At 56.3% G+C, this 24,302-nt stretch overlaps 1 protein-coding gene across 1 annotated transcript; it reads right to left on the reverse strand.

Moving 5' to 3' along the window:
* Window positions 1-1,308: 1,308 nt before the first annotated feature.
* On the reverse strand, window positions 1,309-23,217 carry LOC103014002 (myosin-7). The gene is made up of 40 exons (XM_057543099.1): window positions 23,128-23,217; window positions 21,877-21,929; window positions 21,240-21,448; window positions 20,838-20,981; window positions 20,391-20,547; window positions 20,191-20,218; window positions 19,458-19,566; window positions 19,282-19,374; window positions 19,115-19,178; window positions 18,602-18,700; window positions 18,262-18,365; window positions 17,460-17,598; window positions 17,235-17,353; window positions 16,977-17,126; window positions 16,522-16,692; window positions 15,601-15,910; window positions 15,258-15,325; window positions 14,836-14,923; window positions 14,084-14,201; window positions 13,815-13,938; window positions 13,398-13,534; window positions 12,895-13,150; window positions 12,036-12,278; window positions 11,710-11,886; window positions 10,751-10,896; window positions 9,189-9,279; window positions 8,096-8,485; window positions 7,738-7,864; window positions 7,461-7,579; window positions 6,488-6,684; window positions 5,760-5,943; window positions 5,421-5,586; window positions 5,161-5,285; window positions 4,293-4,601; window positions 3,850-4,053; window positions 3,606-3,731; window positions 3,240-3,515; window positions 2,247-2,342; window positions 1,989-2,123; window positions 1,309-1,443 (listed from the first exon to the last, which is right to left on the reverse strand). The coding sequence occupies exons 3-40, from the start codon at window positions 21,438-21,440 to the stop codon at window positions 1,426-1,428; spliced, it is 5,808 nt and encodes a 1,935-aa protein (XP_057399082.1). The 5' UTR covers window positions 21,441-21,448; window positions 21,877-21,929; window positions 23,128-23,217; the 3' UTR covers window positions 1,309-1,425.
* Window positions 23,218-24,302: the final 1,085 nt, after the last annotated feature.

A 24,302-nucleotide genomic window follows, 5' to 3' on the forward strand; every position in this document is an offset into this window, starting at 1 on the left:
TTTGCTTCACATATCTCCTCATTGCTCTCCAAGTCCTTCCTAGGAAGAGGAGCAGTGCTTGGCGAGGAGAGTGGAGGAGGATGTGAGGAGAGAGGTGGGACGGGCTGTGGGTCTTTCCAAGGGAGGACACAGCACTTCCTCTATCTTTTCTCTCTGTTGGTTTCCCTGGTCACCGTCCTCCAGGTTTTTGAGCCCTCTCCCTCTCTCTCCACTGCCCCACTCCTCAGGTCTTGCCTTTTTCCTTCCCTATTCCCCTTCTCCCCTCTCCCTCTCCTCCCGTTCTCTAATACTGGCATTCCCTCCTTCCTGGCTGCTGCATTGGGAGCTCAGAGCCCAGAGTGGCTGTGTGTGGTGCATGGGGGAGATTCAGGCCAAGGCCTCCCAAGCCCCTGCCCTCTGTGGCCCATAGTCCCAGGCCTTCCCTGAGCAGCCCAGGTGTGGCAGCGACTCCAGGGGGGCTAGGCTTTAGTTGGAGGGGAGCCTGCTCCTTCCTCCACATTCCAGCCCTCCGGCAACCCATCCCCTCCCCTTCCTTCCCCAGGGTCCTGCTCACACGCGACTCTCCCCAATCCCTCATCTGCCTGCCTCCCCTCCAGATGGCCCGCTCTAAATGGGCCAAAGGACCCCTGTCTTCCAGCAAGACCAGACGAGGAGGGTCTTGGGAATGGAAGCTACCGTGGGAAGTAACGAGGGAGAAGAATGGAGTGCCTTGGACCAGGGGCCAGGCCCCAGGAGGAGGTGAGGGGGAGAGGAAGGTGGGCTAGGGTACAGTTCTCCTGGTCGTGGTGGGTAGGTGGTTGGAGACCGTGGAGGCCGTGTCTGGAAGGGGGTGGGCTATGGATGCAAGTCCTTGTGCCCCCTCAGATACCTGTCTCGGACTGGGGCTGGGGGCCCACCTGCCCAAGTGGGTCACGCCTCAGGGGGCACCCTTACACACCAAACCTCCTCCCCACAGCCCAGCTTCAGTATTGTCAGAGGTGAGGGTAGTGTTGATCAGATCTGGGGTGTAGGTCCATGCAGATGGGCTCACTCGCTCTAGGAGAGCCTTAAGGGCTTCCGTGAATCTCCTTTAACTCCCAGGGTCTCTGGGCCAGGGAGAGGGCTGGCAGGAGAGGTGTCCCCTGCTGAGGAGGAGGTGAAGGGGAGCACCTGGCAGGGCTGCACCGAGGATGCTCAGAGCCTCACAGGCTCCCCAGGGAGGCCTCCTGGGTCTGGACTCCTCCTCTGGAGCACCCACCCCCACCCCGTGTCCATGTCCTTGTGTTCCTGTGGCTGGCAGGCTGTGAAGAAGAGTCTAGAGGCAGGATCTCACTTCAAGGAAAATTGCTTTATTCTACTTCCTCCAAAGGGGCTGCTCTCCAGGCTCCAGGACTGGGAGCTTCGTTGCACCCTCAGGATGGGGCAGATCGAGGAGATGTGGCACAGCTACTCCTCATTCAAGCCCTTTGGAAAGGAAACAAAGTCCAAACTAGCTCTGGAGAACTGGGTGTTGGGCAGGGATGGGCACAGGCAACAAAGGGGAGATGGGCACCGATGGGGGGAGGACCACTGTGTGGCCTGAGGGAGGCCCCCTGGTGGTGGGAGATGGGTCCTAGGGGTCAGTGTGGAGGGCAAGTTCTGGAGGGTAGGGCTCTGGGGTCAGCTGGACGGGTGCTTCCTGGGTGAGGACGAGGTGCACCTTAGGTTGGAATTACAAGGTTGGAGGCCTAAACTAGGTGGAAGAGAAGTAGAAATAGCAGTTGGGGGAAACTGGGACACACTCGGTGTCTATCCATTGGGGTCTTTGCTGACCACCCTAGGGCTGGGATTCACAAAATCACTGGTAGTCAGAACGGGAAGAATCCTAGAAATCATGGAGGACTGAGTTACCCCACCTCTGGTCGTGGGGTTCAGCTGTGGGGGTGAATGAAGGGGAGGGATGCTGGTGCGAGGGGCTCTGTCTGGGGGGGACCGATCTGTGTGTGAGTGCTGCCGTGGGGGAAACCCACCTTGGCGCCAATGTCACGGCTCTTGGCCCGCAGCTTGTTGACCTGGGACTCGGCGATGTCCGCCCGCTCCTCTGCCTCATCCAGCTCGTGCTGCACCTTGCGGAACTTGGACAGGTTGGTGTTGGCCTGTTCCTCCTGCGGGGGTTCGAGGGGGGGCGGGAGGATAAGGTGAGAGGAGCCAGCGGTTATTAGACTCCCAGCCTGGGGGCCAGCTCCTTGTCCCCTCCTCCAGGCCTGGGCCCCATCAGGGTCACTCACCGCCTCCTCGGCCTGGCGCTTGTAGGCCTTGACCTTCAGCTGCAGCTTGTCCACCAGGTCCTGCAGCCGCAGCAGGTTCTTCCTGTCCTCCTCCGTCTGGGGGTCGGTCAGAAGTGAGGATGGCATAGTCACGGGAGCACTGCAGCCCCTTCCCCACTCATCAGCTTTACCCTGAATGCAATATCCTGACCCAATTCAACTTCTGGATCCTCACCAAACACTTGAGTTCTCCTTACAATTTCTTATCAAAAAAGGTATGAATACTTTTAATGGTTTGTACCAAGAAGGAGTCTAGGGACCGGATGGGCTCCCTGAAATTGCACACAAAACTGTGTGTGTGTGTGCACAGGTCCTGGGGGGTCCTGGGGGCCCGTGGAGAGTAAACCCCCTGTTTCTAGAACCCAGCGTGTGCTGGCAGGAACTCTGGGACTGCAGGCCTGACGGGATTTCCTGGGCTGCTGGGAAATGACATTGACTTGATCTAGGTTAAGGACAAGTATGCATAGAGGGATGGCGACTCTCTGGATTAGAATGGAAAGAAAATCTAATTGACAGTCTGATTCTAGAAAACACCATCAGAGCTAAAGTCTACACTTCCCCGAGTAACCGAAAAGCTCTGAGATTCGTTTTAATGGTTTGGTGTTTTTTGGTGGTGACGACGCCAGGCTAAGGTTTGGCTACATATTTGCTTTCTGGTAATCTGTGCTGGGTGAGCTCTGCTTGAGCTCTGGCATCTCCAGGGGAAAGGCTCAGGGGGAATGTTGAAGTGGAACTTGAAGGCCAGGAGGCTTAGAGACTGCCCTCTGAGTCAGGGGACACTCAGGGTAGAACAGGGTCAGGCAGAGTAGAAACAGGGCAGCCAGGGGCTGTACTCTCACTCCTTGACCTGTAAGAGGCTAAGAGAGAACACTTCATCCCTCTGGGGAGGCTGTCACCCAGGCTTCATGCCATGATGCAGAGGCCCCGGCCCCAGAGCAGCCGCTGCACCCGCACCTGGTAGGTGAGCTCCTTGATGCGACGCTCACTCTTCCTCATGCCCTTGATCGACTCCGCGTTGCGCTTCTGCTCGGCTTCCAGCTCATTCTCCAGCTCCCGCACCCGGGCCTCCAGCTTCTGCAGCTGCTTCTTGCCGCCCTTGAGGGCGATCTGCTCGGCCTCGTCCAGCCGGTGCTGCAGGTCCTTGATGGTCTGCTCCATGTTCTTCTTCATGCGCTCCAGGTGCGCGCTGGTGTCCTGCTCCTTCTTCAGCTCCTCCGCCATCATGGCAGCCTGTGCACGGGAGAGAGGTGACACGTGGTCAAAGTCTTCAAGCCAAAGGAAACCTTATCTTGGAGCAGGCAGGGGGGCGGGGGGACTCACGTCCGTGATGGCCTTCTTGGCCTTCTCCTCGGCATTCCTGCACTCCTGCACTGCCTCCTCCACTTCACTCTGAAGCTGGGACAGGTCTGCCTCCATCTTCTTCTTCTGGTTGATGAGGCTGGTGTTCTGAGGGTCGGGGTGGGCAGAGCCGGAAAAGTACTGAGCATCCTCGAGCGTCTCCCGAAACTCACCTGCTGAGTACGGCCTGTGCTTCCCTCTGGGACCGTCCAGGGGAACTATTCACCTGGGAGTGCAGCAGCTGCACCCGCTCGCTGGTCTCGATCAGCTCCTGCTCGGCCAGCTTCCGGGACCGCTCCGTCTGCTCCACCACGGCCCGCAGCTCCTCCAGTTCGGCCTGCAGCAGGTTGTTGCGCCGCTCCACGATGGCGATGTTCTCCTTCAGGTCATCGTTGGCACGGACCGCGTCATCCAGCTGGATCTGGGTGTCCTGCGCATCAGGAGAGTGGGCGTGAGAGAGGGAGCTGGGCTCTGGCCCATCAGAAGGCCGCAGCTGAACTGGATGCTGTGGAGAGCCCCTGGCGGCAGCTCAGGTGGGACCTGTGGGAGGTGTCTGCGACGGCCCAGGGGCAGGAGGGATCTGGTGCTGTGATGGGACACCACCACCCAACTCGGCCACCACCCCTCCCTGGGTGAGGTGACTTCCTGCTCCCAAGAGTCACCGTGTACCTTCAGCAAGCTCTGGAGGCTCTTGACTTGCTTCTGGGCCTCGGCGGCCACGCGGTTGGCGTGGCTGAGCTGGATCTCCATCTCGTTGAGGTCGCCCTCCATCTTCTTCTTCACCCGCAGGGCCTCGTTGCGGCTGCGCGTCTCCGCGTCCAGGGAGGTCTGCAGGGAGTCCACCACCCGCAGGTGGTTGCGCTTCGCCTGCTCCATCTCCTCGTCCTTCTCTGCCAGCTTCCGCTCCATCTCTGCCTTGATCTGGTTGAACTCCAGCTGGGCCCGGAGGATCTTGCCCTCCTCGTGCTCCAGGGAGGCCTGGAGGGGGGTGGGGAGAGAGGGTCCGAGGAAGTCAGGGCACAGGATGGGGGCAGGGGTCTGTCCATGAATTGTGGATACAAAGTGAGTTCAAGAGTGGTGTAAGTGGTTCAGTCAAAGAAGCAAAAGGAGGAAGAAGAAAAGAGAATTTGAAAGAAAGAAAAAAAAGTCCTACGAAAAGGTGATTCAGGCTCTCACAGAGGAGAGCAAGCTATGAAGACAAAGAGGAAAATGAGGAGAGCAGTGTTGCCAAGGAAACAGAGGCAATCAGGCACAGAATGTAAAAACCCAAAGAGGGAGGCAGAGATGGAAGGGGGGTGGGGGAGTGAAACAGGAAGTCTTGTCTAAGATGTAATAGGTAAAATGTGAAGGGAACTAAGTGACAGGTTCATTCGTTCATTCCACAATATTTGTTGAGTGCCTACTATGTGCCAGGCACTGTTCTAGGCTCTGAGAATGAAGCAGTGAACAAAACAAAGGGAGATGAGAACAGGGACCATAGCCTAGAGCTCAGCTTCTTCTCCCACCCCCTGCGCCCCCTCTACCCCTGTGTGCGCACCTCGGCCTCCTCCAGAGCCGACTGCAGCTCCAGCTTCTCGGCCTCCAGCTGCTTGCGGACCTTCTCCAGCTCGTGGATGGTCTTTCCACTGGAGCCCAGCTGCTCCGTCAGGTCGGAGATCTCCTCTGTGGGAGGGGCGGGCCGCTCAGCTGGGGCAGCCGTGGTCCAACGGGGGGCACGCCTCTAGCAGCCGCTGGGTGGCGCCACGTGCGGACCCTCCCTGCCCCGCCCCCGCCCCCGCCCCCGGCCTGGGCCCGCACCCTGCAGGTTCTTGTTCTCCCGCTTGAAGGTCTCCAGGTGCTCCAGGGACTCCTCGTAGGCGTTCTTGAGCTTGAAGAGCTCGGTGCTGAGGGAGCGCGCCTCCTTCTGCGACGACTCCAGCTCCGACTGCGACTCCTCGTACTTCTGCTTCCACTCGGCCAGGATCTGCGTGGACGCGACGCGGCTCACCGGGCAGCCCCAGCCCCACCCCCAGGGGCGCCCAGGCCCCCGTCCTGGGCTCAGCCTCCTGCCGGCCTCTGCCTCCCGGGAGGACGTTCCCGACTCCCGCCTGCCCGCCTGCTCTGGCCCCTGGCTGCGAGCCCCCGGGCTGGGCCCACCTTGTCGAAGTTCCTCTGCTTCTTGTCCAGAGCCGCGGCGGCCGCGTTGGAGCGCTCCACGTCCACCATCAGGTCTTCGATCTCATTCTGCAGCCGGTGCTTGGTCTTCTCCAGCGAGGAGCACTTGGCGTTGACTGCCTCGACGGCCTCCTCCGCCTCCTGCAGCCTCTGGGCCAGCTTCTTCCTGCCCGTGTTGGGGGAAGGGGGGTAGTGGTGGGAGAGGGTGGGGAGGATGGAGGGTGTGGATTTGGACAAGGGTACACATTGTGAGTCTTGTAGAAAACAGTCTTTGAAAACTCAGAAGCATTGTTGGAGAAACCTGAGGACAGGCCCAGGGGCTGAGAACGGGGCAGGCAGAGGTTCTGGGAGGTGTGAAGACCCACAGCACCCGGAGGGCCCTTTGCGAGGCATCCCTAGGCTCTAGGCTGCAGACACGGAGGACACATGGGCTCTGAGCACCCCCATCTCCCCTGCCATGGCACCCTGCCCCAGGTGGGAGCATTCTGCCCTCAGACAAACCTTTTGTTCGTCTTATATTCGGATGAGAAACATAACGCGAGCAAAAAGCTTCCCTGAGAGGAGAAGGAGGTGGGGCCAGGGCAGGGTCCTCTGTGTGGTCAAAACGCAGCTAAGCCTCCATCCCCTGTGCTGGACCCACTGAGGAGTGGGCTGGGCTGCATCCTACCCTCACAGGGGCCTCAGCCAGAGGCAGGCTGCCCGGGACTCACTTGGCCTCCTCCAGCTCCTCGGTCCTCTGGATGGCGTCCGTCTCATACTTGGTCCTCCACTGGGCCACCTCCGAGTTGGCCTTGGACAGAACGCGCTGCAGCTCGGCCTTGGCCTCCGTCTCCTCCTCGTACTGCTCCCGCAGCAGGTCACAGTCGTGCCGGGCTGACTGTAGCGCGTGGGCCAGGGCATTCTTTGCCTGGGAGGGGCGGCACCGGGAGGCGGGCTCAGCTTTCCCTGTGATGCAACTCCAGTTCCTGCCCGTCTCCTCACCCTAATTTTCAACATCCTCGCATGGCCTCACCTATCTCTAAATCCCTAGTGGACCTGGAACGGTTTACTAAGTACTATAAGCAAAGAACGTCCGTACAGCACTGCACTATTTACAAAACGCTTCCTGCCCATCCCCCCCCACCGTGCTCCTCACTGCAGCAGGCGTTATCGTCCTCACCCCTGTTTTACAGGGAAGGAGACGGAGGCTCAGAGAGGTTAGTTGATTTCCCCAAGATCACCAAGCTCTAAGAGGCAGGTTAGGATTTGAGCCCTGGCCTTTTTGAAAAGTCATATTCTTTCCCCTTTTTCATGAGCCCAACAAAGTGCTAAGAATTTCAGGAACCAGTGGAGTTTCTTTCTGCAGTTTTCAGCTTGCCCTGCTAATCCCAGGACCACTTGTACAGTTTCTGCATCCCATACCTATACCCAGTGAAGGCCATCACACCTCCCTCGTTTATTTCCTCACCTCACTTCCCCCCGACCTGGGCACCCTTACTTCAGGCCCTCCAGAGACAGCAGCAGAAAGACAGAGGGCCTCCGCATGGGGAATAGATTAAGGAGGCGTGTGGTAGAGTCTGGGCTATTATCCCTTTTGGAAAATGGGAAAATACTGGGTAGACGGCAAGCCTCATTCTTAAGAAAGTGATGTGGATGTGAGGCCAGCCAGTATGCTGGACCAAGTGCCCTGAGTCTAGGCCTCACCTTAACCTCCTCCTCCAGCTGCCTCTTGAGGTCCTCCAGCTGCTGGGTGTAGGTGAGCTTGCCTCGGGTCAGCTGGGAGATCAGCGCCTCCTTCTCATCCAGCTGCCGGGACAGCTCACCTGGAGAGGCACCGAGGCACGCTCAACTCTCAAAGGTCAGTCACTCCTCTCTCCCCCAACCCCTCCCCCAACCCTCAGGTCCCATTCTCTGGAGAGATATTTGTGTGCACCCAAGCCTGGGGTGGCTCAGGAAGTTGGGAGACCAGGGTGGGGCTCACCATTCTCGGTCTGCAGCTTCGCCCGCTGGCTGGTGAGGTCGTTGACAGAACGCTGGGTCTCCTCGGCCTTGCTTCGGTGCTCATTCATCTGGTCCTCCAGGGTCCGGCACATCTTCTCCAGGTTAGCCTGAGACACGAAGGGGAGTCATACGATCTATGTAGGGGGTGCTGAAGAGGTGTGAGCGGTGCAATTAAAGGAGAAGGGAAGAGAAAGGCATGGAGGAACGAAAGGGTCCAAGAACTGGGTAGAAGAAGGGAAGCGGGAAGCTGAACCATCAAAGAAGAGAGAGGAGACACGGACAGAAAGTGGAGGCAGGTGGAGGGAATTGGAGGAGGGGAGAGGAGAGCACAGGCCCACCTTGGCCTTGATGATCTGCTCCATGTTGGAGGTGACGTCGTCCAGCTCCAGCTTGAACTCGCTCTTCTCCTTCTCCAGCTTCTGCTTCACGCGCTGCAGGTTGTCGATCTGCTCGCCCAGCTCGGCCACGCTGTCGGCGTGCTTCTTGCGCAGGGCGGCTGCCGTGGCCTCGTGCTGCAGCGTGGCCTCCTCCAGGTCCCGCCTCATCTTCTGGAACTCAGCCTCGCGCTTCTTGTTCATCTCGATCTGCACGGACGTGGCCCCGCCGGCCTCCTCCAGCCGCTCACTGATCTCCTCCAGCTCCCGGGACAGGTCTGAGCGCAGCTTCTCCACCTTGGCCCGGGCAGTGCGCTCGGCCTCCAGCTCCTCCTCCAGCTCCTCGATGCGTGCCTGGGCAGGGTATAGGGGGCTCAGACCCACCGCCTGACCCCTCCATCAGAGCCCCCTCCCCAGGGCTCTAGAAGGCTCCTGGCCTGTCTGGAAGAGCAGGCAGCTTAGTTCCACCAGTGGACGGGTAGAAATGAAAGGATTTTAGTGACATGGTTTGGACAGCTGAGTTTAGGCCAGAACATTGTACATTCTCTTTATTGGAAGGAAAGTGGTTGAAGCTTGCTCTTGAAGAAGGACAAAGAGACCTGTGTTCCAGGGATAGTTTAAGCAGTTTTGTGGCAAAAATAATAGAAGTTGGAATGAGAGAGCCAGGTTCGTCTGACCAGACAACTAAAGACCCAACACAGTGTCCACTCTAGAGGTAAGAACTGAAGTCACAGACCGTCAGGGCTGAAGGGGTCTTAAAAGCCACAGGGAACAAGGGAGGACATATAGACCCAGAGATTGGCAGTGGACTCCCCACAGTCACCAGCTGAACCACAGCTGACATAGGAAGCTGGGATTTCTGTCCCCAGACCCATGAGTGTTTCAAGATCTCTTCCTATGTCATCCTTGGATCAGCCAGCCCTCCTCGAGGTGCTCCACAGGGGAACTGTGATGGCCCAGGACCTCCCTTCACAAACACAGAGCCAGTGCCTGTGATGCTGGGAGAGAACGGCCTGGAGGAGGGTTGGGGGGCTGAGGACCAGCCCAGGGACCTTACCTGAAGCTCTTTGAGCTTCTTCTGCAGCTGGCTGCCCAGGGCCTGCTCATCCTCGATCCTCGCATTGAGGGCATTCAGCTCAAAGTCCTTCCTGCGGGGAAGGAGGGAGGGTGAGGCAAGGAAGGCTGGTTGGGCTCCAGGAGGGCCTGCCAGTGGTTGGAGATGGTAATGAAACAAACGAGGAGCAAAATTTCATCAAAAAAACCCCCAGCTTCCAGGGCTGTTGTAAGGTCCCTGAAAGTGTAACACCTGCTGAAGGATTGAAGTTCAATAGGAAATATAACAGGAAGAGCACTGTAGGTGGGGTGACAGGACCTGGGCTCCGAGATGCTCCCTTCTTTGGTCTGTAAAATGAAGGCGTTGGACTAGGTCGACTCAAAGGCCCCTTTTAGCTCTGATGGTCTTTAATTCTGTCACTGTTACTTTGGGCAACTTGGTAACCTTTCTGAGCCTTCCTTTCCTCTTTTTTTTTTTTTTTTTTTTTAAAAGTTTACTTCTTTTTTTTTTTTTAAATATTTATTTATTTATTTATTTTATTTATGGCTGTGTTGGGTCTTCGTTACTGTGCGAGGGCTTTCTCCAGCTGTGGCAAACGGGGACCACTCCTCATCGCGGTGCGCGGGCCTCTCACCATCGCGGCCTCTCCTGTTGTGGAGCACAGGCTCCAGACGCGCAGGCTCAGTAATTGTGGCTCACGGGCGTAGTTGCTCCGCGGCATGTGGGATCTTCCCAGACCAGGGCTCGAACCCGTGTCCCCTGCATTGGCAGGCAGATTCTCAACCACTGCGCCACCAGGGAAGCCCTTCCTTTCCTCTTTGGTAAGTGGGGTTCAAGTACCATTCTTAAAAGTGGTTTGAGGATCAATGGGATCATATATTTATTCATTCATTCAGCAAGTACTGTGCCTGGGGAAGTGTGAAGACTTCCTGGTGAGACTGTAGACCAGGATGAGTTTCACAGCCTTTCATAGTCCTGACCCTAAAGCATCATAAGATCTTTGATCATCCAAAAATGCCCCACAGACTCACTGTTTACCAAGTGTGAAAAGTGGATCTACACATTTTGGAAGATCTTGCAATAAGAATTGGAACCACAAGATCACTGAACAAAGAAGTAGCCAGACCGTGCACTGCTCACGCATGGCGGCTGAGCCGTTTCTCTGTGGTCCTCTGGGCTCTCTGTGAAGGACCTGAAAGGACTTACCTGAGGGGCTTTTGTGTGGAGCTTTCCTCCGTGTTAAGCAACTGGTCTCCAGAGAGACTTGTGTATAAAGGGGGTGAGCTGTTATTTTCCATCCCTTTTGAGTGCCCAGCAGGAAGAGAGGGCTTGAGGGATCTGGGTTAGACTTTTGCCAGGGAGGCCTGCCGGGCCCTGATGTGCGTGTCTGGGGGAGGAAAGCCCTCTTCCTGGAGGCTTTGCCCACAGTTTTGCACCTACTTATGGAGGTTGCATGAGGCTGTTGCCTCTGAGGATGGATGTCTTGGCTCAGCTAATATTGCCATGGGCGGAACAGGCTGCTGGGCGGGGGAGGAGGAAGGGCGATGGGGCGGGGAACACGCTACTTTTTTAGCCGCTCATCCAGCTGCTGCTTGTCGTTCTCCAGATCCATGATGCTCTCCTGGGTCAGCTTCAGGTCTCCCTCGAGCTTCCGCTTGGCTCGTTCCAGGTCCATACGCACCTTCTTCTCCTGCTCCAGGGATCCCTCCAGCTGATGGAGAAAAGGACCAATGTGCCCTGTTAGGCCAAGCATCCTTATTTGGTGATTTGGGAGCTTAGTCCCTCTGTGGTTGAGGAATCCTGAGAGGTGTCAAGACTTGGGAAAGCTTCCCCAGAATGGGCCAGTTGTTGCCAGGGGACTGTGAGAGCACCTAGCATGGAGGGATGCTCAGTAACTATTTGATAAATGACTGAATGAATGACTGTGGGATGAAATCCCAAAGCTACGTTCATTCATTCTGCATCCTATAAGCAGCTACTGGATACCAGGCCCCATATTAGGCACTGTAGACACAAAATTGAATAAATCCAAGTTCCCACCTAAAGGCAGCTTCCAGTCTATGGCTGGGACCAATACTTCAGTAATGATAACACAGAGTGATAAAGAGTGATTCAGTAGAGATATGCTCAAAGGACTACCTGTGGGAACAATGATCACTGAGGATCAGATCCTGGCTAAAATATTAGAAGTCCAAAGATCATCCTTGAGGAGCTTCACAAAATTCCCAAGAAAATGTTTCATGTTCTTACGAGATAACCCTCTAAGTCCTGTGGTTGAAGGGAGGGACATATAGGCTTGAACATAAAGTGAAATAAGGAAGCCCATCTCTACTGTTGATCACATCAGCAAGATGAGATATATAAATCAGAATTGATCACCCCTCCCCTTTTCTATTCCCCAGCTCCCTTCTAGAAAAGTGTCAGGAGAGGGAGCACTCTCCAACCCCACCCCCGCAAACATATACACACACACACAAGCACAGATGGACATGGTATATCTAGGCCCTTGTGACAATCTACTTACATCGTCCACATGCTGTTCCAGCTTGACCTTGGCCTTGGTCAGGGTGTTGACCTTGTCCTCCTCAGCCTGAAGGTCATCCAGGGCCTGTTGGTGGGCCTCTTGCAGAGCTTTCTTCTCCTTGGTCAGCTTGGCAATGATCTCGTCCAGCCCAGCCATCTCCTCTGTCAGATTCTTCACCTGTTGACCAAGAACCCCATCCCCTTTAGGGTCAAAGGTCACCAACCTGGAGACATCTGTGGAGACCTCCAATGCCAAGGACCAGGGCCACACTCAGGTCTGGGAATCCTGAGGAGACTTGGGCTGGAGCCAGAGGGAGCTGCCCTCACCTTGTTCTCTGTTGCGTGCTTCTCCTTCTCCACCTTGGCCAGCGTCAGCTCCAGGTCATCAATGTCCCTCTTGAGCTCAGAGCACTCATCTTCCAGCTTGCGCTTCTTGGCCGTGAGCTCGGCGTTCATCTCCTCCTCGTCCTCCAGCCTCTCGGTCATCTCCTTCACCTTGGCCTCCAGCTGGATCTTGTTCTTGATCAGCTGGTCGCAGCGCTCTTCCGCATCAGCCAGGTTGTCTTGTTCCTGAGGGCAAGGTACAGAGGGGAGGCTGTTTGGTGGGTGGGTCCTTGCCCTGGCAAGTACATGGAGGGACAGGCTCCACCCTCACTATAGGAGGGGAGCTCTAGGATCTCCCCAGCTGAGAAGAACCTCAGAAGGATGGGGAGAGGAAGAGTTTTAGGGCAATGTGATGGGAGCACTGGCGGATGAGAGCAGAGAGGAAGGGAACCAGAAGTCTCTTTATCTGGCCCTCTTCCTCTGGTTCCTCCATCAAAGGGAGGGAACTGCGTTTGTTGATGCCAGCACTTTACATATTTACAACCTAGTGAGATGGGCGGCTCTATTTCCCATCTAGAGATGAGGACATTGAGACTCAAAGATAATGCATCGTTTGCCCAAGGTTGCAAAATTATTAAGCTGTGGATCCAGGTTGAACCCTGGTGGAAAGTCCATGTCTTTAAGTTAGTTCTTTCTCCCTTTCCCTCTAGAGACCTCTTTGGAGGTCTTTGGAAGTGTTGATTCCAGAATCCTCTGCCTATGAGGGCACAAGATGGTGAGCCCCTGGGTGGGGAAGTGCAGGGTGTGTGGGAGATGTGGGCAGGGTAGGGCAGAAGAGCCAGCAGAGGCCCGGGAGCCTCACCGCCTGCACTTGGAGCTGCAGGTCGTTCTTCTCCTGCAGCAGGGACACCATCTTCTCCTCCAGCTCCTTGCGCCGAGCCTCTGACTTCTCCAGAGCCTCTTTGAGGCGCCCAAACTCCTCCTTCATGAGGGCTATTTCCTTCTCTGTCTCTGCGCTCTTCAGCAGCGGTTTGATCTTGAAGTAGAGCTTCATCCAGGGCCAGTTCTTGACCCCCATGAAGGCCCGAATGTTCCACTGGATTACCAGCAGGGAGTCTCTGCGGGGGCACAGCAAGAAGGTAGGTGAGAGAGCTTCCTCCCTCCTTCCCATCCTGAGGCCCTGGCTCCTGGGTCATGGCCCTGTCCTCCATCCATCCCACACTCCGACAGCAAGGCCCACCCTGTGTCTGTATGTGTGTCGTGCCCCCTTTGTCATTTGAAGACCTGGTGTGCTCTTTCTCCTTATACTGCCCTGAACCAACCTGGGCCTTAGAGACCTGAGAACCTCCTTTGGAGATCTCTCACCTGCGTTCCAACAGCTTCTTGAACTCCATTCTGGAGAGCACACCCCGGGATTGAGCCTGGATGCGGGTGATGATGCGGCTCAGCCTCTCGTCCCGCATTTCCTCCAGCAGCCCCAGCAGCCCCGCCTTGAAGAACACCTGTGGAGAAGGTGTATGGACGTGACTAGGACAGGCAGGAGGGAAAAGAGGGGGTGCTTATCTTAGGGAGGGTAACAAGGCAGGAAAGAACTGGAGGAAGGAGGTCAATGGCAGCTGGAGCTGCTATGGGGGAGCAGTGCTGTCTGGTCCATGGGGAGGGCTAGCACGTGGTTCAGTAATGTTCCTGAGGTGGTTGGTAAAAGGAAAGGAGCCATGAGGTGAGGAGTCAAAGGACAAGACAGGTCTTCCTGTAATCAGTTTGTTTCCTCCCTTTCCTCACCTTGGTGTGGCCGAACTTGTACTGGTTGTGGTCAATGTCCAGGGAGCCCAGCAGCTTCTCTGACCCTTTCCTGCTGTCAATGAACTGGCCCTCGGGGATGGCTGCCGGGTTCAGGATGCGGTACCTGGGAGGGAGGTGCCCGTAGTTATCAACGTTCTGCACTGATCTGCTCTGCCCACAGAATCTGAGGCCACCTGAAGACTTGCTTCCCACCCGAGGCTGCCCATGCTCCACCTGTTCCCTGAGCCCTGGGGGGCCCTGGTACCCACCTCTGCCGGAAGTCCCCGTAGAGGATGCGGTTGGGGAAGCCCTTCCTGCAGATGCGGATGCCCTCCAGCACGCCATTGCAGCGCAGCTGGTGCATGACCAGGGGGTTGTCTATCACCCCTGTGGCAGGAGGGTAAGAGAGAGGAGTGTGTGGAGAGAGCACGGGACTAAGAGCCAAGAGTTCTGGGTTCTGATCCTGGCTCTGCCACACACTGGCCTATAACCTTAGCAAGTCAGTATTTTTTCCTAGCCATGTTTTGAGAGTAACCGAAAGGCTTTCACAGTCCTTATTTTGTATGGTTTATGCCTATTATCATAGGTGATAGCCAGGGCAAATATAGCCCATTTTCTAGAGAATAAAATAAGCCCAGACAGGTTAAGGGACCTGACCAAGGTCACTGAACTGATCAGAAGAGAGCCAGAGCCTTGAACCCAGGCACCTGAACTCTTCCATCTCCTTATGATTCATTCAGAAAGGGATAAACAATCCTTACACGTGTCATCAGCGGTTGTAAGGTACTCATGAGGTAATGTCCATCAAAGTGCCTTGCACGTTACTCTGAGCTACACATTCCAAATGTAAGGCAGCACTGTGGCCGGGGTGGGAGGTAGTGTGTGAGACTCCATGGGCAATGGGATGAGAAGAGTGTGATTTGGAAGGCTCCATGGTGGGAGCTCAGGAGGTGACCTAGAAGGCCCTGACCCTGGGGCAATGTGTCTCAGCAGTGGGCTGGGCCCGACTTCTTAGGCTCACCTGGAGACTTTGTCTCATTGGGGATGATGCACCGCACGAAGTGGGGGTGTGTGGAGCGCAAGTTGGTCATCAGCTTGTTCAGATTCTCCTGTGGTCCAAAACCCAAGAGGGAAAAGTAAAGAAAGTCAAAGAAAGAGAAGTGAGCGGAGAGGAAGGAAGGGAAAGAGAGACAGAGAGAATGAGAGGAGCTAGAGGATAAAGGAGGGCTAGGGGAGACGTGGAGGGGGAGAGGATGCGAGGCAGGAGGGACAGCGAAGCGAGGTGAGATAAGAAAGGAGTGAGAGACGAGGCCAGCAGATGAAAGGGAGAGAAGACAGAGTGGACAGGATCAGGAAGGGCCTGAAGAGACTGAGAGGGAGGAGCTGGGGATGAACCCGGCAGGGGACGAGCAGGGCTGGGGTGGCGCTGGGTCACACACTCACCCTGTGCAGAGCTGACACGGTCTGAAAAGATGAGCCTTTCTTGGCCTTGCCTTTGCCCTTTTCGACAGCTGTGGGAAGGAGAGTCGAGAAAACGGGACGAGTGTGCATGTGGGGAGTCTGGACAGGGGGTGAGGAATCACAACCTCTCTTCACATTTAGCCTGCAGGCCAGGGTCTTCACTGTGGGTGCCTCAGCTTCTCCACCCAATTCTATCTCATCTCACTGAACCTGTAAACCTTGGGGCCCAGCCTGACATGGAAGTGGTGGGGTGTAGCACTTGACCTGCCTCAGAACCACGGCAGAAATCCTGCTCCCGGTCCCCTGGGTCCCAGTCTCCACTCACGTGAGTCAAACCCAGCATAGTTGGCAAACAGGGTGCTGAGCATCTTGAGGGAGGATTTCTTGTACAACTCCACCACCGTCTCGTTGAGCGGGTCTTTGTTTTTCTGTAGCCAGCCTATGATGTTGTAGTCCACGGTGCCGGCATAGTGGATCAGGGAGAAGTGGGCTTCTGGCTTCCCCTTGATGTTGCGTGGCTTCTGGAAGTTGCTGGACTTGCCCAGGTGGTTGTCAAACAGCTTAGCCTTGAAGGTCATGTCAGTGGCCTTGGGGAACATGCACTCCTCCTCCAGGATGGACATGATGCCCATGGGCTGAGGGTGGAGGGGAGAGCATCACTGAGCCTGCTTTAAGCAGATGGAGATGGACCCTGCTCTAGGGTCAGTATTTGCAAATGGAGATGCTCCTTTGGGTATTAGGTATCAGTGTCAGCTCTGAGTACAGTTATCTATTGACTGGCACCTGTTCAAGCCTTCCCAAGGTGGGACTTTGTTTGATTTCGGAGGGACTTTTGTGAAAGTCTGGGAATGTGGATGCTACAGGTGCTTTACACACCACTCCATCGCCCAGATCCCTGAGATGATGGGGTTGAAAATAGGTGTTCTCTTATGCTCCCCTGTGCCACCCTCAAACTTCCTGCTCCTTGATGGGTAAACCAGGGCCGCAAGCACACTGGTGTGGGAGACCATCCTTGAGGTGCCTGTCCTCCGTGTGTCCACTCTCAAGCCTCTGGAAACTCAGCTCTCCCAGTCACCACCCTCTCCTGGGTGACCAGGATAATGCAAGGTTCTGGGAACTAGGGCTTGGGCTTCTTCTGCTGTCTGGATCGTGATCCCCAGAAGGGAGAGGGGTCTGCCACTTTTCTGGGCCGTTCATGCATGTGGGGTGTGAGTGGAGAGTTCAGGCAGAGGGGCCGAAGCAGCACCTTCTCGATGAGGTCGATGCAGGCCTGCAGGTCCATGCCGAAGTCGATGAACTCCCACTCGATGCCCTCCTTCTTGTACTCCTCCTGCTCCAGCACGAACATGTGGTGGTTGAAGAACTGCTGCAGCTTCTCGTTGGTGAAGTTGATGCAGAGCTGCTCAAAGCTGTTGAACTACAGAGCAGGGGGGTGGGGGAGGGGAGCGGGTCAGGCAGGCAGCTGTCCGTGGCCCATGGGGTGGGCCCAGGGCTGCATCCAGCCCAGCAAGGGGTGCAGCTGGTCCCTCCCCTCCCCTGTCAGGGCGGGGAGGGACAGCCCCCTGAAGACACATGACCGTCTCCACCACTGCAGAGCCCACCGCCGTCCCCGCGCCTGGCCTGTAGCCGGCTCAGCCAGCAGTGGCTGTCGGTGCGGACCAGTGAGTTACTGTTCTCCCGGCCCCCGGGCTCCCCACTCACGTCAAAGATCTCGAAGCCGGCAATGTCCAAGACGCCTATGAAGTACTGGCGCGGCTGCCTGGTCTCCAGGGTGGCATTGATCCGCGTCACCATCCAGTTGAACATCCTCTCGTACACGGCCTTGGCCAGCGCCCCAGTGGCATATGCCACCTGGAAGGTTGGGGAGAGGCCCGGATGAGAGAGTGGTAGGAAAGAGTGAGTTGCAAAGCTCCCACTGCCCCATGCTAGCCCCCCATTTAACTTCTGAAGATGACCCACCTGCTGGACATTCTGCCCCTTGGTGACGTACTCGTTGCCCACCTTCACCCGAGGGTGGCACAGCCCCTTGAGCAGGTCGGCTGAGTTCAGCCCCATGAGGTAGGCGGACTTGTCGGCCTCTGGAAGGAAAGGGCAGGTAGCAAAGTTGGTAAAGGATGAGACGACTCCTCTGCAGCTGTAGGCTTCAGTGGCTCCACAGCTGCTCCCCGCATCCCTGACTCCCACCTTCGGTGCCATCCGGCTCAGCCTGCTCCTCTCGCGGCTTGAGTTTGAACTTCATGTTTCCAAAGTGCATGATGGCTCCCGTCAGCTTGTACATGGAGTTCTTCTCGTCTGAAGTGAAGCCCAGCACATCAAAGGCATTCTGCAGGCAGGCCCAGTATTGGTGGAACCCAGAAATGGGAGTATGGCAGGTAAGTGAGACCCCTCTTTAGCTGGAGAGAGATCTTGTCTCCTGAATCCCTGTGAGTTCTGAGACTCCCATCCCCAGTGGGGAACTCCAAAACTAAGACGGGAGGTACAAGAGCCGGGTGGGGTGTAGACTGCCTCAGCCCCAGCATCAGTGGTCAGGCTGTTCGCTGGAGGTGCTCTGGGTTGCCCACTCATGTTTCCTACTGTTACCCCTCTTCTAGGCCCTACCCTTGCTTCCCTGCCTGGACCTTTCATATGTGTCTATACCTGTTCTTTACCTAACAGCCTGCCCCAGGCCCATGGCATCTGCATGACCACCACTACCCCGTTTCCCTTGGTAATGCCTTGTGTTTTGGCTTGTCTGCTTCTCTGACCCATGGTGTTCAACTGTTCTCTGCTTTGATTGAAAACACCAAGTACTGGCCTGCCCTGTCTTACCACACCCGTACCCCAGCACACCCTGCTCATAGGGCACATTCTGGTCCTCAGGGAGTGCCATACCACTTTGAACAACAGACAGCCAGTGTCTTAGCTCTATTCCTGGGCCAGTGAACTGGCCCCATTTACCCCTGACCGCCAATCCCCTCGCCTCTCAGCTGGGTCCTCACGCACTTACATCAGTGGCCATAAGCTCCTCTGCATCATCAATTGAGGGCACAGTAGTCTCTCCTTGGGAGATGAATGCATAGTCATAGGGGTTGTTGGTGATCAGCAGCATGTCTGGGGGGAGAAAGACATGGTTAGAATGTGGGTGCAAACCCCTGGCCCTCCCTGGGGCTATCTGCCACAGCACATGACCTGCAGAAGAGCACATGACAGGGCTTAACAGGGTCCTACATCCCACAGGACTGAATCCAGCAGTGCCATAAACCCAGGGCCTGTCAACAAGCAGCCGCAAGCCGAGGTGACCAGGTTGCCATGGAGATAGTTGGTCTCGGTTGGTAGCTGTGACTCACCCAGCAGCTCAGGCTTTCTGTTAGACAGGATTTGGTAGAAAATGTGATAATCTCTCTCTGCTCTCAGCTGGAAAATAACTCTGGATTTTTCCAGAAGGTCTGTGAATAGTAGGGGAGAAGAAAGAGAGGAAGAAAAGGTTGGGATTTAAGTATAAGGAAATAGAGAAAAAGGAATGATAAATGTAGTGAGAAAAGGACAGAGGGAGAGGGAGACAAGAGAGGGAGAGAGATGCATACACAGACACACAGAGATGAAGATGGAGTCCCAGGAGAGAAATGATCTCCAAGAAAAGTCCCAGAGCAAGACACACAGACGTGCAGCGACAGAGATGGAGAAAGACCAGAGGAAGTCTCAGAAGGAGACGAATATATAGACCTAGAGACACAGAGATGGAGAGAGGGAGAGAGCCTGAGGGGGAGGGCCCTAGAGAAAGAGAAAGAGGGAGGTTGAGACAGAGATGGTTAGAATGAGGGTGAGCTCAGGCTGAGCCCTAGCAGATCCATGGCACTCACAGGTCTCTATGTCTGCAGACGCCAACTTTCCGGTGGCCCCAAAATGGATTCGAATGAATTTCCCCTGGAGAGGTGGAGAAGAGTGGTGATGAGTTGAGGGAAGGCTCATATTTGACACCATCCCTTGACCAGCCCAAATCCCAAGTCCAAAGTCAGGGACCACTCACAAAGCGGGAGGAGTTGTCATTCCTGACGGTCTTGGCGTTGCCGAAGGCCTCCAGGGCGGGGTTGGCCTGGATGATCTGGTCCTCCAGGGTGCCCTGCAGAGGTCAAGAAGGGTGGCAGGTGAGAGGCCTCCTCCTCCCTTTTTGCGGTGCAGGCCCCTGGAGGACAGTAGGCCTACCTTGCCTGAGGTCTGCTCCTTCTTGCTGCGATCCCCAATGGCGGCAATGACAGCAAAGTACTGGATGACCCTCTTGGTGTTGACCGTCTTCCCTGCCCCGGATTCTCCGCTGTCGGGACAGTTGGGCTTATTAGGCAGTGAACAAACATTGTTTGAGACCAACAAGCCTAAAGTCAGGAGAGATTGCCTAGTTTTACTTGGCAGGGGGAGCCCTGAAGCAGAAAGCCACCAGGTAATACGCATCCCAAACACACAGCTGTACTCTGACGTTCACATGGTCAAGGGTAGCAACCAGGAAGGATGCCGCAAGAAGGTGTGGATTTGGGCAGGTGGAATCTGGTCTTAGCTGGGCAAGGTCAATCAGAGGAGATGGGCCTGGGCTGTTTTGGAAAAGAATGGGTGGGGCTGGAAGAATGGGGAAGGTTTACGAAGGGAACGATGAAAGAAAATGAAGAGGTGAAGAAGACGTGGTGTTACTGGGATTATGGATAAATGAGTGATGAGCTGGAGGGGCGTGAGTGAAGGAGATGGGAGAGGAAAAATAAGAGAGGGATGGGAAGCAGAAAGGAAGGGGGAGAGCAAGGAGAGATCAGGGTGAAGCCCAGAGAAGAAATCAGAGCTGGCGTGAAGGTGGAGGGAAAGAGAACTGTGGGTCTATGCACAGGGGCTGGGGTCCTGATAGGGGCTGGGCTCAGGGAGATTCTGGAAGGGAACAGGTAGGAGCCACACTCACGTGATCAGGATGGACTGGTTTTCTCTGTCTGTTGGGGGGAAAATGGGGAGGAAAATTCAGGAGCCACACAGGATGCTTCGTCTGGCTTTCCCCCCGCCACCCCGCCCCAGCTCCCTGCCTCTCTTTGGCAACTCCCAGCGGCCTGAACCCCTCCGGAGGAGGAAGGGCCCTCAGGAAACCCTTTGCCTGGGGCCTGTCACCTGTCAGCATGTACTGGTAGGCGTTGTCGGAGATGGAGAAGATATGGGGCGGCGCCTCACTCCTCTTCTTGCCCCGGTAGGCGGCCACCACCTCGGCGTTGTACACCGGCAGCCACTTGTAGGGGTTGATGGTGACACAGAAGAGGCCCGAGTAGGTCTAGGGGAGGAAAACGAGGAGTGAGTTGCCAGTGATGAAGGGGGAGGGTTGGTGGTTTTCGGAGTTAGAGAAAGGTCTTAGGAGAGGAAGAGAAAGGAAAACATATGAACGCGCTCAATCTGAGGAATCCCAGCCCTCAGGGTATTAGAATTGCACCAAGGATGCAGGGATTGGGACAGAGTGCAATACTGCCTGGGCACAAAAGACAGAAACTCTCTGGACTCCAGGAGGTGGAAATACATGGAGCAGGAAGCCACTAGATTCAGAGGGACGTCCCGGGGTGCACTCACGTAGATCATCCAGGCTGCGTAGCGCTCCTTGAGGTTGTAGAGCACCGCGGGCTCGTGCAGGAAGGTCAGCATGGCCATGTCCTCGATCTTGTCGAACTTGGGCGGGTTCTGCTGCAACACCTGGTCCTCCTTCACGGTCACCGTCTGCAACAGCCCATGTGCAGGCCCTGCTGTCAGCCCCCTCAGCAGGGATAGGATTTGGGCAAGTTACAGGACAACGACGCTCATGAGATAAGGACCCAGGGTCCCAGAGAAGAAAGACCTGATGCTGGGGATGAGAAGGGCTATTTGGAGGGAGTAGGTCCCTACCCAGAGGAAGGGCAATCCTGGTGGCACCCCTCTCCGGCCACCCAGGTGTGGGGGGCATCTACGGTGGCCTCTCACACCGGCCCTGCCACCCACCTTGCCAAACTCTGTCTCGGCGGTGACTTTGCCAGCCTCTCGAGACAAAATCTTGGCCTTGACGAACTCCTCTTTGACATCAGGCACGAAGACATCCTTCTTGAGGTCGAAAGGCCTGGTCTGGGCTTCCAGCCGCTCCTTCTCCGACTTGCGCAGATAGGGGGCGGCCTCCCCAAACGCAGACATCTCTGTATCCCCCATGGCTGCGCCTGCAGCGGGAGGGAAAAGGAGCTAGCTGCCCTCCCCTCCACTCCCCTCTCGGGGCTCTCCCCTTCAGCGGGAGCCCCGAAGCCTAGCACTGTGCTCAGGGGTCAGGAGGGGTCACCGAGAGTCCCTCGTTCCTTGAGCTCATCCTCTAGCCCGAGAACGCCCTAGCAAACCTGTCGGGGCAGAGGGGGGAGGCTAACTTCTGTCCCGGCTGGGGCTCTCCTAGAGGAGGGAGGAGTGTCCCCGGCTTCTGGGAGCAGGAAGCTAACTATGCCCACTGTACCCGTCTCTGAGCCTCATCCCTCCCTGGCTCCCTCACTAGTCACAGGTGAGAACTCCTGGCCACCAAGCCATGCTCCCAAGGCAAGGCACAAACTAGAGTTGTGTGTCTTCCCAGATCCCCCCACACCCCATCTTCAGCTCTCCTTACCTTGGCTTCTCAACTGTGCCTTTGAGAGGAAAGGGGCTCAAGCTGGCTGGGGTCTGGAGAGAAGGAAGGCTGGTCAGGACTACTTCCCTGCCTCGCCCTGGCCCCGCCCTTCATCTTCCCTCCGTCTCAGGCCTGAACGTGGGTGGGCGGTGGTGGTGGCTTCTCTGGTCCTGTCCTCTCTCTTGCTTTCCCCGCCCAGGTTCCTGATGTCAACTCAATGAGCCCCTCACTCCTCACTCCTGGCAGATGGCTCCACCCTTGCCTATCCCCATCTAGTGAAGCTTGCCTTTTTGAGCCACCTGACGTACAACCAGTGGTCACATTTTGGGGCTTTACAGCCTACAGAGCACTTTTATGCATGTTCTCCTACTCAGTCCTCACCCCGTTCTACAGAGGAGGAAATCTAGGTTAACCGGCTTGCTTGTCCAAGAACACGTAACAATAAGTGGTGGAGCCAGGACTTGAACCCCAGTCTCAGGACTCCAAAGCCAGTTCTCATCCTTCCTCTCCCCGTTTTATCATCAGTTGTGGTGAACACTGTCAGAGAGGAGCCCCTGTGGGTATCTTCTCGCAGACAGACCCATGGCACAGCCGAGCGCTCTCCACAACAGACGTGCACATTCAGTATGTATACAGCACAAGTACAGTGTCAAGGGTACGAAGACAGGAATAGCCACACCACGTGCCTGTGCCTGGGGGCAACTTTTGCAGGGGGCACACACACGGCAGCGGGCTCGACTCCTAGTTGCGCACACGAGCCCCTCCGCGTGCGTGGACGTGGGTAGTTACACATTGCAAGCCTCACAAGGCTAGCTTTTATGCGCACGCTTCCTCAATAATCGTCCTCCGCCATCCTCTTGCCCCTCCCCACAGATGGACCTACCTGTCCTCGGGCCTGATCATAAACATGTCTCCCAGTTGATATTTTTGTGTCTTAGGCAGTGAGGTACATAGCCTCCCTCGCCATGCATTCAGACACCACACACGCGCGCGCGCACACACACACACACACACACCCCTCTTGTGCATTCTGGTCCCACATGCTCAGATACAGACATCTCCCCCGGGAACACACGAGCCCCCCCACTCCCCTGGCACATAACATGCATGTTTAGACCTTCCCATGTGTGCTCAGTGACCGACCTGGTACTCTGCATGAAGCCCTGCATGCAGCTTGCTGTTCCTAGGGAGCCCCTTTCGAAACCTGGGGCCCCTTATCCCAGAGAAAGGCCCCCAGCTCTACGCTCTTACCTGAGAGCAGCAAGGAAAGCAGACAGAGTGCAGGAGAGTGCTGTGGAAGTGACCTGGTCAGGGGCTGTATATATGGGGCAGCAGGGCGCCCCCCACCCCCACCTGCACCCAGTCCCCAGCCAGATTTAGAAAGGACTGTTGTCACTGGAAGCATTTCCCCCAGGCTCCCCCCCCCCCTTCCCAAACCGTGCTCCCCTCCCCGCCACCTCCAGCTAGGAAACAATTGGAAGTGGTTGTCATTGTTATGGCATGGAGTGAGCTGGGTCTGATTCCAGGGGGCGGGGATGGCTCCAAGTACAGCCAAAATATCTCCCAGGCCAGGCCTCACATTCCACAGCTGGTAGGAGAGGAAACTGACCACGACCACCATGACCTCAGGCAGGCAGGGCCCTGGCCCACTGCTCCCCGTCCCCGCCCCCTCCGTGCTCTCCTGGCCCCTGACACTGCTGCCCTCAGGGCCCCTGCCCCCAGGACCAGCCTGGTTCCTCTTGCACAGTGTCCTTCCTGCTCCTTGGCCTGGGTCCTGCATCCAACTGTGAGATGGGATGGGGCTGAGTGTCAGCAGCAGAGGGGTAGGGCAGAGTTGGGCCCAGGGTAGGGGCTAGATGGGGGCAGCTAGAAGGAGGTTTCCCAGCCAAATGGCAAGAATGACGACCAGGGAGCTTAGAGATGGGGACTCTGGCTCGGGCACTGATTTCTTTGGATGGCTGGGCAATGTGTTGAGGTCACCAAGCCTCAGAGCCAGACAGGTCTTAGTGATGGGTCCAAGTCCTTCACTTTATGGAGAGAGGAAATGCCTTCTTTAAGGTCATGCAGCCAGTCAGGGCAGCAAGATTCAAGGGCGGTGGGGAGGAGCTCAGCAGATGCAGATGGAGCCCAGCCTGTGGAGGGAGGCCTGGGAAGGAGGGCTGGGAGTCCAAGAATTCGAGGACCCACTGTGCGCGGAGGGCAGGACCCGGCTGCCTGATGGTCCTAGTTTGGAGCCTTTTGCCCGTTTTCCTAGCTCTGCCCACAGGTACATAATGCCCTAGCCCAGGGCCATAGATAATACAGCTGCCCTGATCTAGAAGGAGATGCCTAACCAAGACAGCTGTGCCTGCCCACACCCCTCTTGTGTTCTGTGGGGTGATATCTCTCCGGCTCTGGTGAGATTGGTATTCTGGCAAGTCGGGCAG

This window comes from Balaenoptera acutorostrata, chromosome 3, assembly GCF_949987535.1.
Source record: "Balaenoptera acutorostrata chromosome 3, mBalAcu1.1, whole genome shotgun sequence".
Lineage (NCBI taxonomy): Eukaryota > Metazoa > Chordata > Mammalia > Artiodactyla > Balaenopteridae > Balaenoptera > Balaenoptera acutorostrata.

Excerpts from the sequence above, each read along its gene's own strand:
- LOC103014002 (XM_057543099.1), bottom strand. The coding sequence starts at position 21,440 with ATGGGGGATACAGAGATGTCTGCGTTTGGGGAGGCCGCCCCCTATCTG. Across the intron at positions 18,366-18,601 it reads CAGAAAGCCTGAGCTGCTGG|ACATGCTGCTGATCACCAAC; the intron begins GTGAGTCACAGC and ends TTCTCCCCCCAG. Across the intron at positions 15,911-16,521 it reads GCATCGACCTCATCGAGAAG|CCCATGGGCATCATGTCCAT; the intron begins GTGCTGCTTCGG and ends CTCCACCCTCAG.